Source organism: Halichoerus grypus, chromosome 4 (assembly GCF_964656455.1).
Source record: "Halichoerus grypus chromosome 4, mHalGry1.hap1.1, whole genome shotgun sequence".
Lineage (NCBI taxonomy): Eukaryota > Metazoa > Chordata > Mammalia > Carnivora > Phocidae > Halichoerus > Halichoerus grypus.
Window position 1 is genome coordinate 30,128,661 of NC_135715.1, and position 17,804 is coordinate 30,146,464.

The window sequence follows — 17,804 nt, forward strand, 5'->3', positions numbered from 1 at the left end:
ATTTCCTTAGGAATTATTTAATATATTGCTTATGCCTTTTTAGGTGCTGGAGTCTGAAATTCAAGCAGTCTGATCACCAGTTCCTCCATCAGAGTAATGTCTTTCATCACATTAACAATATTTTGTCAAAATCAGATGATGGAGACAGTGAAGAAAGTTTTAGCATCAGTATTCAGTCTGGCTTTGAAGTCATGAGTCAGGTCAGTCATTTACCACCTGTCCTGTGTTATCCCGCTAACATTCAACAGTGTACAGAAGGAGAAACTGGAAGTTACTCCTAAACAATCTGATTCATTTGTTTCTTACCTCATGTCTTGTTTGTTTTATTATCATGAAAGATTTCCATTTCAGTGTTGTAGTAATGTACATTTGTTTCTGGTAGGAATTGTGCATAGTAATGTGCTTAAAGGACTTAACCAGCATTGTTGACATAAAAACTTCAAGCCGACCTGCCATGATTGGCAGTTTGACAGATGGTTCTACAGAAACCTTTTGGGAGTCAGGAGATGAGGATAAAAACAAAACTAAGAACATCACCATCAACTGTGTGAAAGGAATCAATGCCCGCTACGTATCTGTCCATGTGGACAATTCCCGAGATCTTGGGGTAAGAAAGGAAACTTGATTTGTGGCTCATTATTTCTTTTCAGACCCTTGATGACCATGCCCTATCATTTTGGAGCTTAGCAAAAAGATTTTCATGTGGAACTTCACCAACCAAACAACATTTTTATGTTTCCCAAATAAATCTTAAATCTAAAAACAGATGAAGAGGACTGGGGCACTGTGGAATACCAATTCTAAAAAGAGGTGTGATTACAGATAACACCATGGCTCCAGCTAAGCAGAGTAAATGAATGCCCTATAACTGCCTACCCGAGTGCCCTTGTTTCAGCTCTTCTCTTGGCCTGAAGTCCTCTCCTTAAACTCTGCCTATCAGATTCCTCCCAGAATCTCGAAAGACCAGGAGAAAAATCCTCTCCCAGTACATCTTCTATAAAAATTACTCTTTCCAGGGCGCCTGGGTGGCTCAGTCGGTTAAGTGTCTGCCTTCGGCTCAGGTCATGATCCCAGGGTTCTGGGATCAAGCCCTGCATTAGGCTCCCTGCTCAGCGGGGAGCCTGCTTCTCCCTCTCCTCCCTGCTCGTGATCTCTCTCACTATCTCTGTTGCTATCTCTGTCTGGCTCTCTCAAATAAATAAAATCTTTTTTAAAAAATTACTCTTTCCCTTCTCTAGGTTCTTTTTTATATTACTCTGATGGCACTTAATACACTTTGACCTATTGTGTAATTAGCTCTCAGTTTCCAACCCTCACCCTTAGCTGTCATGGCAGTGTTGGTGGGGTATCTAGACTAACCTGAATAGTCATAATTTATATTCTTCCTAGCACTATTCTGTTCACATGTTTCAACTGAATTAAGTACTCCTTTACAAAAGGCAGTCAACAAAGGAAAAAGAGGCCTATTTACTTGAGTGGTAAGAACCAAGAAGAAGGCACCAGCTGCCAAACCCACGTGCTTCTACCCCCATTCCTGGGGAAGGATACTCCTTAGAATTTTTCCCTCAGAATGGGTGTGGCTTGCTAGCAGATACAGTATTAATAAATCCCCTTTGACCATTGCCAAGCTTCTCCCATCCCATTCATGTATTTCCTTTCCCAGAAAGAGCCAGAGTGGTGGGGTTGGGTCTTGGGTAACCCAGATGGAATGCCAACCTCAGAAGTCCAGTCTGCTATCAGAACACTCCTTGCCATCGATACGCAGCCACCCCCAACTCCTGTTCCCTGGCAGCAAACAAGAAAAGGGAGTGTAGCTAATACATCATAAGCTTATCTCCTTTTAGGAGCCAAGAGTTTCAATTGGCACAACTACTTTATCTTACTAGGAAGTCAAGTGTAAGAAATCAAAACATTTTTCTAGCTAGAATTTACTCTTCAGTACAAAGTTATCTTTGATTCATGGTATATTTTAAGCCAGGACATATTCTCTGTCAGAAAAATGATTGCAATCAATTTGACATTTTTCCCTTTTAGGGAGATAATTGTAGCAATATTCGATTTTGAAAGCCCTAGTAGGTAAGCCAACATCTGCTTTCCTTTTAAGAAACCTCCTCTAAGTTACATGCATCCTTGAGGCTGGTGTACCTCTGTGTCCCCACCTGCCCACACCACCAGTGCCTTATGCACGGCAGTTGTTGGAATTGCATCAGCCTAGAGCTGTTATATAGCTAAGTATGCAGTTCTCTAAGGAATTAATGTGCTAATCTGTTTCTTGATGTGCCTCACATAAAAGTTACTTAACGTTAAGGTCTCTGGCTCTAGTACCAGCATGATTCTTTTCAGTACTTAAAGATACTGAACTTCTGTTTGTATTTATTTCATGTGTTAATGTTCCTTCTCTAGTGTGGCAAGGACCTCGAGAGGATAGAACCCATCATTCTCATATATCCTTCTCCAAGTCTGTAAGGCAGTCTGGGTACATTGTGACACTCACAAGTATTTGTTGATTAAGCCACCTGCCTTCCTTGCTTTTACCTCCAGAAGCAAGGAAAGTATAGCAGAGAGAGTGGGACAAGAGTGACAAACAGAGTTGTTGAAAGGTCTCATGATAGAAATAGAATTTAAATCTTTAGACTTTGGGGGCACCTGGGTGGCTCAGTTGGTTAAGCAGCTGCCTTCGGCTCAGGTCATGATCCCGGGGGTCCTGGGATTGAGCCCGCGTTAGGCTCCCTGCTCAGCAGGGAGTCTGCTTGTCCCTCTGCCCCTACCCCACTCATGCTCTCTCTCTCTCTTTCGAATAAATAAAATCTTTAATAAAAATAAATAAATAAATCTCTAGACTTTGGATAAAAAGAGGGAATGCCAAGCTCCTCTTTCAGAGCCCATGGAGACTGAAGATAGAATTTGTGAGAATAAGACAAGACTGGGGTTGGTTGTAAGAAAGTGGTTGGTCGGGCAGAGGGAGTGAGATCAATTAGGAAGAACGATGACAGAGTTAATGTGATATTGGTAGGCTTTAAGAAATCATTGTAAATTCAGGAGCAGGAATATGGAATAATAATTGTTGTGAATTGTCTCTTTTAGAATAAAGTTACCTCAATGACCTTCTTAGCTGGCAAAGCAGTAGAAGATTTGTGCAGAATCAAGCAGGTAATTAAAATTTTGTCATTAAATGTTTTGCTACCTAGGGAGAAATTCTTCTCAGCCTTTACTGTTAAATTCTAATTTTGGCATGCTACCAAAGTATTATAGAAAATCATCTGTTTACGAAACACTAAACTGACAAATAGTCCAGATATAGGAACATTTACAACCATCCCTGTGCTAAACATCTTATCCGTTAGTGCCCTAAATGTTCTCCTGTCATGAGTGATTATACTGTACCTAACAGTCCTCCACTCTGCCTCCAGCTCCTTACAAAGAGTCAGAGTGCCTTAAATGCATCATAGATCAATTCACAATCAACACCTACTCTTCAGGTTAAAATGTAGATTATTGTCCTCTAGCCTGAAAATCTATCACTTATAAAACTAAAACTGTATCCAGGCTGCAAGTTGATTTACACACCGTCTCTAGAAACAAGTTAGGTTTTGTTTGGGCATGTATCTGAGATTCTGTATAAACTGACTTGTGTTAGTGAAACTTTACCGAAGCTGTTCTTTTCTAGTTCCTTCATCCCATAAATGTTGACCACTTGTTTTGCTTTGTTTTTCGAATCATATTGAAAGAATGAATTGAGATTTTGGATTAAACAAATAGTAGATTTTGTTTTAAAGGCTAAAAAATTTAGGGAAATAATCCTATTCAGTGAGATACTATTTATTTATGCTCAATGCTCTTTCTAGAAAATTGGCATTATCAATTAAAATAATATCAATTTAGATGTCTGTATAAATAATGTAGAAGTCCTAGGTCATTTCTCTTCGACATCAAATACCATAAGAACAGTTTTCATTTTATCAAGTGAATAGTGTCAAAAACCATTTCACAGTGCATTGAAATTTAATCCTTGAAAAAAAGTTATATTCTCAATGAAATGCAGTGAAATAAGGAATCACAAATGTGAAGTAACATATAATTTTTCTTCAAAAGTAAAACATATTAAGTAACTGCACATCAAAAATGTTCATCTTTTAAAAAAAAAATGCTTATCTTCAAATGGTGCTTTAATGTGAAGATGCACAAAACAGGGCCCGATGCTGACCTTGTGAGTGTTTCCACTTACAGTCAGTGTAGGGAAAGGGCAGTCACATAAATTGATTGATGATGTTACTTATAAAACTTATCCCTGGAAAGTACTCACACCTGCATTTTAATTCTCAACTCCATCTCATACTGAGAATCCTTCAACCTGTTTTAACCTCATTTCATCTGTATAATAGCTACTGTAGTATTACCCTCACAAGGTTTAAGATAATCAGTGTGAAGTAACACAGTAAACCTTGGTCCCTGCGCAAGTCTTTGTGATTTGAGCTTGCTGTTATTAGCGCTAAGTCCAGGACAGTGATAAGAGAGTCAGACAGCTGTATCAGGTTTCTATCCCTTTTCTGTTGTGCTAGGTTGATCTGGATTCCAGGCACATCGGTTGGGTAACAAGTGAACTTCCAGGAGGGGATAATCACATCATCAAGATTGAATTAAAGGGCCCAGAAAATACGCTGAGAGTTCGACAAGTAAAAGTCCTGGGCTGGAAGGATGGCGAAAGCACCAAAATTGCTGGCCAGATTTCAGCCAGCGTGGCCCAGCAAAGGAACTGTGAAGCCGAGACTCTGCGAGTGTTCAGACTTATTACATCTCAAGTGAGTGTCCTCACTACATAACCTAGCACAGGATACCCTGAAATAAAATCTTATTCAATAATAATACCAAAATAGTAACAAAATACTTTGTAAAACAAGTTAGAGATGGCTGGCAACAGATGTGACCCATTTCCTCCTCTTATAGCCCAAAACTCCTGTGTTTCATTTTGCACTCATAACTCTTAAAAGTAGTGGTGTATAGCAAGAATAGCATAGTAATATTATAAAACCTGCAGAATTAGCTCATGCATCCTTTAGCTTTCACACATTGATTCCTTCTCATGTTCCTGTCTTCATCAGGTATTTGGAAAACTCATCTCTGGAGATGCTGAACCTACACCGGAACAAGAGGAAAAAGCACTATTGTCATCACCTGAAGGAGAGGAAAAAGTATACAATGTATTTATTTGTATTCTAAACATATTTATTTCCCTTTTTCATTTTCTTATTTTTGTTCAGTGAAATAATCCATCTATTGCCATGTATTTTAATAGATAGGTGATATTAGTTTATATGCAGTTAATGTTTTTTACTTTAATTAGCAGAAGATGAAGAAACTATCAAAAGAAATTATTTGTTTATATATGATCTAGCTAGTATTGTAAGTAACAAAATTTGCTCTGTTTGATCTGTAAAATCAGCTTAGTCATTTACTGTACTGTGCACCATCGATGATCTTCTTCCTCCATTTAATCTGCCCTTCACAGTCCAGTTCAAAAATACTGTCTTCTCCAGGAATCTTCTTTATGTTTCCCCCAACAATATGCAGTTTTCCTTCTGCTAAACTTCATCGTAGTTTCTATGAGTCTCTTCTCAATTTCTTTCATATGTTTGTTTATATAGACATATTTGTGTCTCTTCTACTAAATCGTAGCTTCTTAAAGACCAAGTGCATATCTGATTTGTCTTTATATCCATGGCATAAAACACACATGCATTCAGTATATTTTTATTGGAATAACTTGTTCTTCATCTTGTTCTTGAAATTTCTTTTAAAGTGTGTTTGCCTTTACTTATTTGGTCTACTCTAAAGCAAGAGGAAAACCTCATCTTTTTCCAAAAAGAGGTCAACCCTGACTGGTCTCAATATTCTTATGTCATTAGATACTACAGATAATCACCTTGGCAGCCTTTTGAAAGATAATTTCAAGGACTTATCTAGTCTAGCCCTGTGCCTTCTGATATAGTAATGTCTAAGTCATCCACTCACATCTTTCTATTTGGGGTCTGTAGAAAATAAGATTTTATAAACTCTGGTTGTTTCTTTTAGCATCCTGTGGGGATATCATTTGAATGACTGCAAGAGTGTGTGACTATTCATTAAATCAACTGAATTTTAGCAAATGGCAGTTCTGTGCTAAATAACTATGACAACTGGTACCAAGCCCTCAGAAAGTTTGTGTTCCGTTCTTAGATACGAACCTTTAAACACACACCCCAAAAAAGAAATCAGTAGGGATACTATGTAGCATATAATCAATTTTTTATGTACGTGAAAACATTGTGCATTTCACAGGGTTTCAGAGTACATTAGAAGTATTGTGCCCTGCAGTGGTCAAAAGAGGCTTTTGGTAGGTATTGGGTATGACTTGGACCTGAAAGGGAATGGGTCAGAGTTAGATTGACAGAGGGGATGGGAGCAGGGCTCACTGAGAGGCTGGCCTAATAGTAGGAGTGTGTAGGTTGAGATGTTAAGGTTGCTTGGGAAAGTTTATGCTAGTGGTAAGATGCCCATGAAGTAGCACAATTATTAAGAGAATCATTTTTTACGTCAGGTTTTTAAAGTAGAATTTAGATAAGGAAAAAATTCATCCTTTTAAACTGTATTGTTTGATGAATTTTTGTAAATTTTTTGGTGTAAGTTGTTAATAATATATGCTTATTATCCTTTTAATATCAATAGTATCTGTAGTGATGTGTCTCTTTTTATTACTTCTTTCCATTTATTTGCTTTGTGTTTGATTTGTTCTCTTTCTAGTTTCAAAGACTTGAGATCTTTCTTTTTTTCATATAAGTAATGGTACAGTTTTCTTCTTAGCACTGCTTTAGTTGAGTGTCACAAATTTGGTGTGTTGGTTATATTTTTTTTTCATTTCATTTAGTTCAGAATACTTTTTTTATTTCTATTTCGATTTCTTCTTTGACCCCTGGATAATTTAGAAGTTTCTTGTTAATTTCTAAATATTTGGGGATTTTTCAAATAGCTTTCTATTACTAATTTCTAGTGTAATTTGTAGCAGTCAAAGAATATACTTTGTATAATTTCAGTCCTTTTAAAATTGTTAAGATTTGAGGGGGCGCCTGGGTGGCTCAGTCGTTAAGCGTCTGCCTTCGGCTCAGGTCATGGTCCCAGGGTCCTGGGATCGAGCCCCGCATCGGGCTCCCTGCTCAGCGGGAAGCCTGCTTCTCCCTCTGACCTTCCCCCTGCTTGTGTTCCCTCTCTCGCTGTGTGTCTCTCTGTCAAATAAATAAATAAAATCTTGAAAAAAAAAAAAAAAAATTGTTAAGATTTGAATTCTGACTCATATTTTAGTGAATGTCCACATGCACCTGAAAAGAAATTGAACTCTGCTTTTGTTCTGTGAGGGGGTTCTATAAATATCAATTGAAGTTGGTTGATACTTTTGTTCAAGTCTTCAAGAGCTTTACTGATTTTTGGTTGCTCATCTACTTGTTCTGTCAAGTGCAGAGAAAGTTTTGAAGTGTCCAGCTATTTGGATTTGTCTATTTGGATTTTAGTTTACCTGGTTGCAAACCTCAGCTGTCCAATGGATACCAAAAATTATATGGTTTTGTAGATTATCAGCTTCTTCTCATTGTTAAAGTGGGCGTTACATTCTCTTGTAGCTTTCTTTATCCTAAGAAAAGTGAGGCTAAGAGTCATTTTTTATTCTTAGAAGAGTAGCTTTGCCTCACTTTTCTTACCTGTAAAATAAAACATCATATTTACCTAATGGGCTTGTTGTGAAGATTAAGAGTATGTGTATGTGGTAACTATATAGCTGTGTATCTATACCTTAGGAGAGTGCCATTCACATAATAAGCACTATAAAATGTCAGCCTTTGTCTCTTCTTATGATATGTTTCTTTGACTCCTGTTAGTGGTAGATTAGCCTAATCTAAGAACACCATTATAGAGTTTTGTTAGGAAATTTCCCTTTTAACCAAATACCATTTTCTGAGTTCTAAAAACTAAATGTAGGATACTCACAATTTAGAAATAGATGTAATCAAAGTAGCCCAAACTGACAGATTAAAGAAGTTCATGAAAAGAAAGTATGCTTCTCTGGATTTCTTAAATTCAGAAATTTTGCCTTTTTTTTTTTTTTTATGGTCAACCTTAACCAATAGTGGTTTCTTCAAACTTTATCCTTTGTCTTAGTGTTACAGACCTCAATTTAAAATAAATTCACCTTATAAAAATACCTGCATAGTTATTTCTCAAGATACTTTAAGATCAAATATACAAATTTTATTCAAAGAGCCTGGGTTTTTTTTTTTCTCCCCCCTTTTTCTATGTAAAGGCAACATCAGATGCCGACCTGAAAGAACATATGGTTGGAATCATATTCAGCAGGAGTAAGCTGACTAATTTACAAAAACAGGTTGGTAAATAGCCATTTCATTGTCTTCATCAGTTTTTGTTTTTAGGGTGTAAAGTGTTTTCCAAAATTTATGGAGGCTTTTTTATGCTGACTCTTTCATAGGTCCTGTAGAATGTGTCTGCCTTTTTCTAGAGAGGAAGGAGTATATTGGCATACCTGCATCACTTTAAAGATTTTGTTATGAATGTTAACTTTCTTACCTTGCTGCTCTTTGTTATTTCTCATTTTCAGGTAGATTGTTTCATTTTGGTGTCAAATATCCAGCTACATCAAATTTCATTTGCATTTTCTGTATTCCTTTTCCCACTGTTTTTTTGTGTGTCGGTTGATTTTTTTTTTCTGAGCAATTATAGTGTTAACTAAATCAGTGTTAATATTTTTAATTATAAGGAGATGGAGTAGTGCTAGATTGTTCATATAATGGGGTACCTACATAACATAATAATTAGCCCTTCAGAAGTCAAATAAAACACTGGCTTTACATTAGCCCATCATTTTAACTTTCAACATCATTAAATCTTGTATAAATAAATAAATTCATCTGTGCTTTATCTTTTTAACAGTGTTTCACTGAATCTTAGATGCTACCAGTTATAAAATGTGCTGTTATCTCATGTATCACTAAAAAAAGAAAATTTGCTGCCAATTACATTGTGAATGCCATCAATTATAAAACACATTATGAATAGAAATATTAATAATATGTGGAAGGAAAATATGCCTTAGAAGTGATAAAATATGGTAATTTGCTTTGATTAATTTGATGTCTTAAACCACAGGCAGGGGTATTGGTAACTTGTATATAAATAGTTTCTACATAGTAGTTGATTTAAATATTATGATTTTTATTCATGGGTCTGCTAGTTTTCCTTAATTGTTTTTAAGATGAGTTAAGAAAATAGCATGATGGAGAATTAATGGGGAGAAAGAGTATTAAATTGAGTATCAACTAATATTCTTGTCTTTTTTTTTTTACTAGAAGTAGTAAATCAGATTTACAAATATGTTTTTACATTTTCTTTATGTTGTCTTTAAATAGGTGTGTGCTCACATCGTCCAGGCTATTCGCATGGAGGCCACCAGAGTTCGTGAAGAATGGGAACATGCTATATCAAGCAAAGAAAATGCCAATTCTCAGCCCAATGATGAAGATGCCTCCTCTGATGCTTACTGCTTTGAGCTGCTCTCTATGGTCTTAGCCCTGAGTGGCTCTAACGTGGGCCGCCAGTATCTGGCTCAGCAGCTAACTCTGCTCCAGGATCTCTTTTCACTGCTCCATACGGCCTCTCCTCGAGTCCAGAGACAGGTGACTGGTCATACCACTTACCTTTTGGTTTACTTTGTTCCTTGAAACACTGTTAAAAATTACACTATCAAAGAGAATCACCTTAGGGTCTTAACTATTGATCTTTATTTTTTGTTTTGTTATTTGTTTTTTTGAATTGTATCTTAACTACATGCTTTTTATTTTTGACTCATTGTATTGAGAATATGGAAGAGCAAAATATGTTCCATTTTATTACTATGCTAGTGCGATAAAGAGTATCCTGTCTACTGGTTGTCTTATTACCATGAAATGTGTAATGTTTCTTTATTCCTGACCAAATAAAGACATGTTTTTTTCTTGCTGCTCTGGAGGGCTAATTACCACTTCAGAAATTAAAATAGTGTTTAAGTCATACTTCTGTCCTTCTGAAAGCTTTTGAAGTCATAGAATGGCAGCTAGGCTCATTTAAAAAAATGAGAACTTTAGAACACCAATCTTTAAGAGGAATTCTTTCCTTTTATTTTTCTTGTCAGGTAACCTCCTTACTAAGACGGGTGTTGCCTGAAGTGACCCCTAATCGTCTGGCCAGCATCATAGGAGTGAAATCCCTTCCCCCAGCAGATATCAGTGATATCATTCACTCAACAGAAAAAGGAGATTGGAATAAACTAGGTATCTTGGACATGTTTCTGGGATGCATTGCCAAAGCACTCACAGTGCAGCTCAAAGCCAAAGGAACTACCATCACAGGAACAGCTGGTACCACTGTGGGCAAAGGTGTTACAACAGTTACTCTTCCAATGATTTTCAATTCCAGGTTGGTCGTTGCATCTGTTTTAGTACTAAAATAGAACAGAGGGAGCCACTATTTAGAGAATTAAGACAGGATTTCAAATTCCACCTTGTTTGTTTACCAAATAGAAGCCATAAATGACTAATCCATGTATAAAAGAAAATGCTGTATGTAATAAAAGTGTAGTTTCAAGTTAGTGGGGAAAGGAAAGTGTGTCGAATATATGTTGTTGGAATACTTCTCATGTAGAAAAAATATCGTAGGCCCCTATCTCACACCATATACAGAAATAAACTTGAGATCAATTAAAGCTTTATGTATATTTCTTTTAAAAATCTACTAGGACAAATTATAGAAGAATATTTTTGTAATCTTTAATCCAGGAAGACCTCCTTAAAACACAGAACCCAAATGTCACAGAGGAAAAATTCTCAGATTTGGCTACATAAAAATGAAAGTTAATTATATGAAAATGTTTTTAAAATATAAACTGACTTGAAAATACTTAATATCTATATAGTAGAGAATGAATTACTAGTCATAATATTTAAAAAATGACCACAGATTAATGGGAAAAGACAACTGATAGAAAAATACATGACAAGAGCAGTTAGTTCCAAGAAGAAAAATTACAAATGCCCGTAGACAAACAAAAAGACACTTTGCTGGGAATCAGAGAAATATAGATTAAAACGATAGGAAAATATCTTTGTCTTGGCAGCATTATGAAGAAATAAGCATTTTTTATGGCATCTAATGTAGATTACTGCAGCCTTTTTGGATGTCAGTTTAATAACATATCACTGTATTTAAAATATGCTTATCCTTTGACCAACCAGTTCTACTTCTAGAATTATTTCCCTCAGAAATGTTTATACGTGTGCACAAAGATATATGCAAGGAAGTTTGTTACCGAATTGTGTGTAAAAGCAGAAAATTAGACATCTGGAAAGTACTAGTCAAAGAGCCAGTTCATGATATTAAATAACACCAGAATGTAAATCAGTGTGTTGCTTTCTTCATCTAGATAGTCTTAACAAAAGAAAAAAAAAAATGTCAGCTGAAGTAGAGTAGTGTACTCAATGATGTAGTTGACATATTCTGGCACAAGCCCTTAATATCTCTATGTGGATTGGTAAAAAATGGTTTGTGGTCCTTAGATATGCTTTGAACAGCTCTGTTCTAGAAGATGCAGGGTACAAAAATAGTTTATAAACAAATACCTGAAGGGAACATGTATCAGAATAGCTACTCTCAGGGTTGAAGAGATAAATTATGGGTAATATCTTGATTAATTTCTTTTTAAAATTCTTAAATTGTTTGAATCATTCAAAAAATTAAAATGCATGCTGAAGTACTTTTCATCATATTTATCTGTAACTGTCACTGAATAGTTTGCAAATGCTGACTTTTCTTTATAGTTATGTCCGTCGAGGTGAAAGTCATTGGTGGATGAAGGGCTCAACTCCTACCCAGATCTCAGAGATCATCATTAAACTTATCAAGGATATGGCGGCAGTGAGTTCCCATCCTCCTGATCATTATGTCACTGAAGTGTAGTCAAAATCTGATTAAAACAAGCAGCTTATTCTGCTACATCAATAGCAGAAGTACACTGATGTTATTTTGTTTTACTTAAAGCCTCGTTTAGTAGGTTAACTATCATGCCGTTCGTCTTTTCGGTCAGTGATTAATTTGTCCTTTGTGTAAACTGTTCATTTCAAGCTTCCCAATTAATTTACTTGAGAATTGTTATATTAGTCTTCTAAGACTTTAAAACTTAAAAAATAAAATACACTTTTTTGAGCCCTACAAATCAGCCTGAGTCCAAAACCCTAAAGGAAAAACAGGGCTCCCCAAAGTGAAAGTTTCTCATTCTCCCTAGTTCTCCTGGTTTATAAAACTTCTACTCTTCTTTATTAATATTCTCTATCATTGTCTTTAGATGTTCTTTTCAGGGAGATCCGGGTGTGTAGAGAAAAGGGAATTACTTCTCAGAGTACCTGGCTCTTACTGGTTGCTCCATAATGCTAGTTTCCTCACATTCCATTATATGTTCAGGCTCAGGAGGGCAAGATGCTGTGGAATGTGGGCTCCTGAGAGGTAGAGCAGACAAAACATTCTGGAGGAGGAGAGGGACTGGAACTGCCCTTTAAGAGACTGATAGCATATGGAGGAGAGGCAAGAGAGGATATTCTGGGGAGATAGGAATTTCTGTCACTGTTCCCAATAGCAAGGACATTTCCTCAGTTGGAGTAATGGAGAACTTTCTCACTTTTCAACAAGTCTTTCTCAGGATGTTCACTGGATGAAAATACTAAGGAAAAATATTTAGGAACACCTAAATTCTGTGGTAGTCAGGTGTTTATGTTCAGCAAAAATCAAGTTAGCAAATAAAAGTAGTTGTAGGGGCATCTGGGGGGCTCAGCCAGTTAAGTATCTACTTTCGGCTCAGGTCATGATCCCTGGGTCCTGGGATCGAGTCCCATGTCCAGCTCCCTGCTCAGCACGGAGCCTGCGTCTTCCTCTCCCTCTGCCACTGCCCCTGCTTGTGCTCTTTTGCTCTATCTCTCAAATAAATAAATTAATTAAATATTTTTTAAAAATAAATAAATAAAAGTAGTTGTAATGTGAACCCATTTATGCTCTTGGGTTCTAGTAATATTCATCTAAAAGCAATTAACTTAGCTATATAAATTTTGTGTTAAATAACAAAGCTTCATAATTGGAATTTCTGAAGCATAGGTACTTTAGTACTTCTGTTTTTATCTAAACATAAGAGGAAATACTCTTGAGCTGTATAGATTAAGAGTATTGAGAACCTAACTTTTTATTTACTTTACAATCATTAAAATAGTGATTAGAAGTTGAATTTTTCATAGAGTTGTGAAGGATTTTTATTTCAAAAGTATGCCCCTGAATCTAAAGCTGCGCTAACAGGGGCACGTGGGTAGCTCACTCGGTTGATTGTCCAACTCTTGATTTCTGGCTCAGGTCATGATCTCAGCATCGTGGGATTGAGCCCCACAGCGGGCTCCGCACTCAGCATGGAGTCTACTTCTTCCTCTCCCTCTGCTCTTCCCCCCACTCATGCTCTCTCTCTTTCTCTCTCTATCTCAAATAAATAAATAAAATCTTTTAAAAAAAGTTGCACTAACAAATCTTTCCTTTTTGATGAGATGTCGTTTAAGAGAAGAGAATTTACTATTACAATTATACGTTTCTGGTTGCTTACTAAATTATTCTCTCCTGCTCAACAGGGTCATCTGTCTGAAGCATGGTCCCGAGTGACAAAAAATGCCATTGCAGAAACCATCATTGCCTTGACCAAGATGGAGGAAGAATTTAGATCTCCAGTGAGATGTATTGCAACAACTAGGGTAGGAGTTTCTTTTCATTTGGTCTGTATCGTTGCAGTAATAGGTTTGAACAAACTTAAATCAATAAGTCAACTTAATCCAATTTTTTTTTTTTTTTTACCAAATACTGTATTTACGGAAAAGGTGTGAAAGGCTTTTTGGAATTATGAACTAAGTATAGTGGTTATAAACATTCATTGTTATGTGTTCTTTATCCCTTGTTTTTGTTATTATTTGGGAAGCTAAGGATCAACTGGTTAGAAAAGGCTAAGTTCCCTTTTGTTGTCTTTCTAATAATGTATTTACCATAGCTTACACAGTAAATTTAGTGTCAGCATTATGCTCAGATAGACTGAGGGTCCTTCAAAGACAAGGCCCTCCCTTACTCATTTGGTATGGCCTAATTATTCTAAAGTAGAGCCTACCTATTGGATTTACAGACCTTACTTTAAAAAAAAAGCAAAAAGTATAAGCCCTGGGCAGAGTGGGGCAAAATCTCTTAGCTAGAGAGTAGGATTGCATTCTTCCGATGAGACATCTATAGTCATTTTTGACCTACCAAATTTCATGTCCTGTGTACTTCCAAAAGAGATTAGGGATTTCCTTGAAGCAGGGCAGTGTGGCAGCATTAGGAAGAAGCAAACACTGGCAGAAATCGTTTGATTTAATCTTCAGAAGTCTGGAAAGGAAGACAAATTGTCTTTCTCTGGGGCAGAAAAGGCCACTTGATGCCGTGCTGTTATTGAGTGTGACAAGTGAAGCAGTTCCTCTACAACAGAGCTTTAGCACCATGCACGCACGCTCTTTCCTTCTGCACTCCCCCTTTCTCCTTGCACACTTCAGGTTTCTGTTTCTGTTTTTCCTTTTTCTATTTTTCCGTCTTCCTGTTCATGTCCAGTGACACTCATAAGCACTTCTTAAATAATTAACTATTTTTCGGTAATGAAGAAATATATCCTTCTGTGTAAAACTGAAGCTTACCCTTTAAGCCTTCAGAAAGTTTTAAACTGTTTCTGAGGCTATTTTCTAAAGCTTGCTAGACATATACTTATTTCTGACAAAGTATACCAAGGATAGTGCTAGGCGTTTAGGGGCATACAGAGACTTCTGAGGAGCTGTTACTCTGCAGAAGGATTTAACATGTCCCCGCCTACTTATGGGACTGTGTAAAATTGAACAGTCATTGTGCCACCTTGCTTGGAACGTAGTGCCTCAGGCAGATGACGCTAGATGGGAAAATTTGCAAGAGGCATGGGTACAGTAAATACTCAATATGTAAATTCATTTACTGATACATTGCTTCCACAGTAGACCAATAAAGGATAATCTTATATGTCAGGTAAAAACCAGAATGGTTCATCCAGCAGCAGTCAGTAAATATACTGTGCACGTGGCCCATACAGCCATGAGCACATGTGCCTGGTACCACGTCAGAAAACCTGAGTGCCACTGGGTCTCCATGTATTTCCAAATTCAGCTAGCATTTGTTGAGCTGTTATCATGTGTCAGGCAGTCAGTGTTTTCTAAGCCTTTCTAAAAATTCAGTATTATAACAGCCTTTCCTGTTACAGCTCTGGCTTGCTCTGGCTTCACTGTGCGTGCTGGATCAGGACCATGTAGATCGTCTCTCTTCAGGGAGATGGATGGGAAAGGATGGACAGCAAAAACAAATGGTAAGACCAGAATTGTCTTATAAAGTAAGCTGTAGCTTAGCATTAAAAAAAAAACAAAAACAAAAAAACGAACCTGCAAATCAAAATTCCACAATTAGCGGAAAATTGTGTCACATTGCCCACGGTCATCTCACAAGTCTGTTTCACTTAGGGTCCCCTCTTCGTAGTTTGTTAGGGGCTTTAATTATGTAAAAGAGCTTTCCCCTTCTTCTCTGAGTCTTGTTTGCACCATATTAAAATGTGTTTTTAGCCACACTCTCATTGTATATCTAGATTTTACTCTAAATGTTATCAGTCTTAGGGTTAGAAGTAAATAAAGCAGTAAGAGAGGCACCATGACATACCATTTATTCACAAATACACAGTACTTAAAGTAGTTTGAATAGGTATCCCTAGGTACACTGGAAGGGAAGACTTTATAAAGGCCCTTTCAACATTTTCTCACTAATGTTCAAGTTTCAGAATGAATCATTTATTCATTTAGCATACAGGATGTTTGAACCTAGGGGCAAGAAAGTTTCTTAAGTCATTAATCAAAGTATACATGTTTATTTTATTAATCATTAAACCGGGCGCCTCGGTGGCTTAGTTGGTTAAGCAACTGCCTTCGGCTCAGGTCATGATCCTGAAGTCCCAGGATCGAGTCCCGCATCGGGCTCCCTGCTCAGCGGGGGGTCTGCTTCTCCCTCTGACCCTCCCCTTCTCATGCTCTCTCTCTCTCTCTCTCAGTCTCTCTCTCTCTCTCAAATAAATAAAATCTTTAAAAAAATTTGTTTTAAAAAATCATTAAACCTGCTCAGCACATTAATTATTGAATTAAGGGTTTTGAGGGGTTTTTGTACTTAAGTACACTTGCCATAATTCTGTTTAATGTTCAGCTTCTAAATTCCTAATAGACTTCAGAACAATAACGTTATTGTTGTAAATAAATTACATTCCATTTGTATGAGCATCTGCGGCATTCTTGTAAATGTAATGTGACATGTGGGAACACCTTGTTTCAGCCTATGTGTGACAACCATGACGATGGAGAAACTGCGGCCATCATTTTATGCAACGTATGTGGAAATCTGTGCACTGACTGTGACAGATTCCTTCATCTTCATCGGCGAACCAAGACTCATCAAAGACAGGTGACAGCTTCTGTCTGTACGTGCGGAGCAGTATCTGGAGCATAGGATATGTTCAGTAAATTTTGAAATAAATGTGGGAAGGAGGCTTGCTGTGATGGGAAGAAAGGGACTTTGCAATCAGAGCCTCAGTGGAGTTCCCAACTGTCTCATTTATCGCTGTGTAAACCAAGACAGTTGGCTAACCTCTCAAACTTAGTTTCCACATTTATAAAAATGGGGCCGTTGTCAAGATTCAGGACAAGATTGGAAATGTCCAAAACTTCTTAGAGTGCTTAGTAAATAAAAACCGTTATTGTTATTGAGTAATTAAATTTTATACTTCCTCCTTCAGAGTGAAAAAAGTATTTTTCCCTTTTCTTTAATGAAACAATAGGTCTTCAAAGAAGAAGAAGAAGCTATCAAGGTTGACCTTCACGAAGGTTGTGGTAGAACCAAATTGTTCTGGTTGATGGCACTAGCAGATTCTAAAACAATGAAGGCAATGGTGGAGTTCCGAGAACACACAGGTAGCAGAAGATTTAAGATTGAACCATGCCTGCTGCTTAGGATTTAACTAGATATTATTTACTTACTGTGAATTATTTAATGTGGATTATTTTGAGTATATTCTGATAACTATAACATCATTGATTGCTGACTGTATTATTATATGTACTGGACAATGTCCTGTAATAGAGAGGGCATTAAACTACAAGTCAGGAAACCTGGTTTGTCACTCACTAGCTATGTTCCCTTGAGCAAGTCATTTTATCTCCAAAACACATGGTTTTCCATTTTTTATTTTTTTCTAAAGTAAATCTGGTTATATTCTCAGCTTAAAGTAATATTTAATCTTACAAATTCTTAATTTTCAGTACCTCTGTAGCCTGCCATTTGTCTGACTGACACAAATTTTTGATGTTGGAGTTAGTTAAGTGCAAATCTGAACAAATTTGACTCTATATAGGAGTACTTCTTCATGCTACAAGAACGTGGTCTTTTTTTCTCATAGCTGATTTTTTTTTTCTCCTATAATCTATCAAGGTCATATATTACATTAATAAATCTTCTAATGTTTAACCATTCTTGTATTCATGAATTAAACTATCCTTTTTAAAAACCTATTTTTCCTGTAAATATTGCTGAATTCCGTGTATTACTATTATATTTAGAATTTTTGTATCTGTGTTTTAAAA

The 17,804-nt window shown here is 36.6% G+C and overlaps 1 protein-coding gene across 16 annotated transcripts in view; it reads left to right on the forward strand.

Annotated features, from left to right (window-relative positions):
- Positions 1–17,804, forward strand: part of MYCBP2 (MYC binding protein 2) — a 272,286-nt gene that overhangs the window by 239,528 nt on the left and 14,954 nt on the right. For 13 of the 16 annotated variants that reach the window (XM_078070219.1, XM_078070224.1, XM_078070221.1 and 10 more), the window contains 13 exons: positions 44–200; positions 383–607; positions 3,085–3,150; positions 4,560–4,799; positions 5,100–5,198; positions 8,324–8,404; positions 9,444–9,710; positions 10,205–10,488; positions 11,886–11,982; positions 13,725–13,844; positions 15,395–15,496; positions 16,501–16,629; positions 17,003–17,135. In XM_078070219.1, coding sequence (XP_077926345.1) covers positions 44–200; positions 383–607; positions 3,085–3,150; positions 4,560–4,799; positions 5,100–5,198; positions 8,324–8,404; positions 9,444–9,710; positions 10,205–10,488; positions 11,886–11,982; positions 13,725–13,844; positions 15,395–15,496; positions 16,501–16,629; positions 17,003–17,135 — 2,000 coding nt within the window. The remainder of the gene's footprint in view (positions 1–43; positions 201–382; positions 608–3,084; positions 3,151–4,559; positions 4,800–5,099; positions 5,199–8,323; positions 8,405–9,443; positions 9,711–10,204; positions 10,489–11,885; positions 11,983–13,724; positions 13,845–15,394; positions 15,497–16,500; positions 16,630–17,002; positions 17,136–17,804) is intronic. The other 3 variants (XM_078070220.1, XM_078070234.1, XM_078070233.1) reach the window with 1 other exon arrangement.